This window comes from Mastomys coucha, unplaced genomic scaffold (assembly GCF_008632895.1).
Source record: "Mastomys coucha isolate ucsf_1 unplaced genomic scaffold, UCSF_Mcou_1 pScaffold9, whole genome shotgun sequence".
NCBI classification, from domain to species: domain Eukaryota; kingdom Metazoa; phylum Chordata; class Mammalia; order Rodentia; family Muridae; genus Mastomys; species Mastomys coucha.
Window position 1 is genome coordinate 108,837,497 of NW_022196915.1, and position 1,895 is coordinate 108,839,391.

The following is a 1,895-nucleotide window of genomic DNA, read 5'->3' on the forward strand; positions in this document are numbered from 1 at the left end:
AAAAAAAAAAAAGCACTAAGTAGAAATAGGAAACTAAATTGGAAAATTCAGAAGTCTAGTAGTTGGCAGTTTTTACAGAGTTAAACAGTGTATACCCCATACATAAACTATATACCCCCATATAACTGTCACAAATGCAGTTGCATATCACAGAATAAACATCTCAAAACAAAGGGATTAGAAAAAGACAAAACAAAAAGATCAAATGTGAGCACAAAACTCATAAAATTTTTAACTTTTATATACCAATAAAAGGCATGAGTACTTACACTATCTGCTCCTGTTCATGAAGAGGTAAGGACAAAGGTAAAATGCTTAGGAATGCCATTTGTTATTATTAGTAAATCTTAGAAGAGCAATTAATAATGCTGCAAGTAGTAGCAACATGACTAGCCTTCAAGATTGAACTGGTGTTGCGGTGTGCACATGTTGCGGACAGAAATGCAATGAGAAGGGACTAATATCCAGACAGGAGCCATAATTCCATTACACATAACTTCAATATTTCTTTCTTGAAAGTTTATTTTATATATCACATCCATGCCATGCTAGGCTAGATCACTGTTGGGAAACTATTTTAAATAAAGATGTGTCAGAATGATTGTATGTGTAAGGAAAGTATGTCTAACAGGAGATAAGAACCTATGATTTGCATTTTCTATATTACAAATTCTGATTTTCTTCTGGCTATTTATTCATATCCTACCCTTATCTCATCCTATGGTTTCTACACAGGACATGGCATGTGCTCCTGTGGTCATTGTGTTTGTGAGAAAGGATGGTTTGGTAAGCTCTGCCAACACCTGCGGAAGTGTAATATGACAGAAGAACAAAGCAGGAGTCTGTGTGAGTCAGCAGATGGCACATTGTGCTCAGGGAAGGGTGAGTATCACTGCCAGAATCTAGACTGGATCCTTGTTCAGACATGTGGTTCCTCAGAACAGCAGGTAGCAAACAGTCCCTCCAGAATAAACTTTGTCTGAGAAAAGCCACTAAGCTTGTATGTGAACCTTGAAAGTGAAGCATCAGCAACAGGAGATAGGGGACCTGAATTTTTGTCTGTGCAAAAGATGGAAGGAAATCTACCCTAAGTTTTCACAAATGCTTTACCAAATGAAGACTTCATTCATGCTGAAACACAAGTGTGGTCTTAAAAATATATATATTTTTAGAATGTCATCATAAATAGGCTTTTGCTGAGTCATTCCCAGTTGCAAATACCATAAGAATGCACAAAGCTATATTCAACCACCCAAGAGTTACAGTCCATTTATTCCCTAACCTGACTTTCATGCAAAATTACTCCCAAAATCCAAAAATATTGTCATCATTAGAGTTTCAGAATTTTCAGCTAGGCAATTGCATATAGAAAATGCAAAAGAGCGTCCTTCTCTGCCCCCTCCCTGCAAGTGGAGGCCCTACCTCCAGAGAGCGCCTTAAGCCAGAGACCCGGCATCCGCCATTTTCTCTCCGGTGAGTTTCTGAGACCGCAGCAGCAGCCAGCCCGGAGGCACAGGCCCCACGACTCCCAGGGGAGCCGCGGGGCGGCAGGGACAGGATCCTCTCAGCTTCTTAGTGACAGAGGAGGAACAGCGTCCTTCTCTGCCCCTTCCCTGCAAGTGGAGGGCCTACCTCCAGAGAGCGCCTTAAGCCAGAGACCCTGGCAGGATCCTCCAGTTTCTCTCAGGTGAGGTTCTGAGACCAGAGCAGCCAGCTTGGAGGAACAGGCCCCACAAGTCGCAGGGGACTTGCAGGGCAGCAGGGACAGGACAAGCTCTAGCCACAGACACTAAGAATATCTAACACCAAAAAGCAAAAGATGGTGAGAGGCAAACGCAAGAATCCTACCAACAGAAACCAAGACTACTTGGCTTCTTCAGAACCTAGTACTCCCA

At 42.2% G+C, this 1,895-nt stretch overlaps 1 protein-coding gene across 1 annotated transcript in view; it reads left to right on the forward strand.

Annotated features, from left to right (window-relative positions):
- Nucleotides 1–1,895, forward strand: part of Itgbl1 (integrin subunit beta like 1) — a 266,884-nt gene that overhangs the window by 251,727 nt on the left and 13,262 nt on the right. Inside the window, exon 9 of the mRNA XM_031361717.1 lies at nt 736–882. Coding sequence (XP_031217577.1) covers nt 736–882 — 147 coding nt within the window. The remainder of the gene's footprint in view (nt 1–735; nt 883–1,895) is intronic.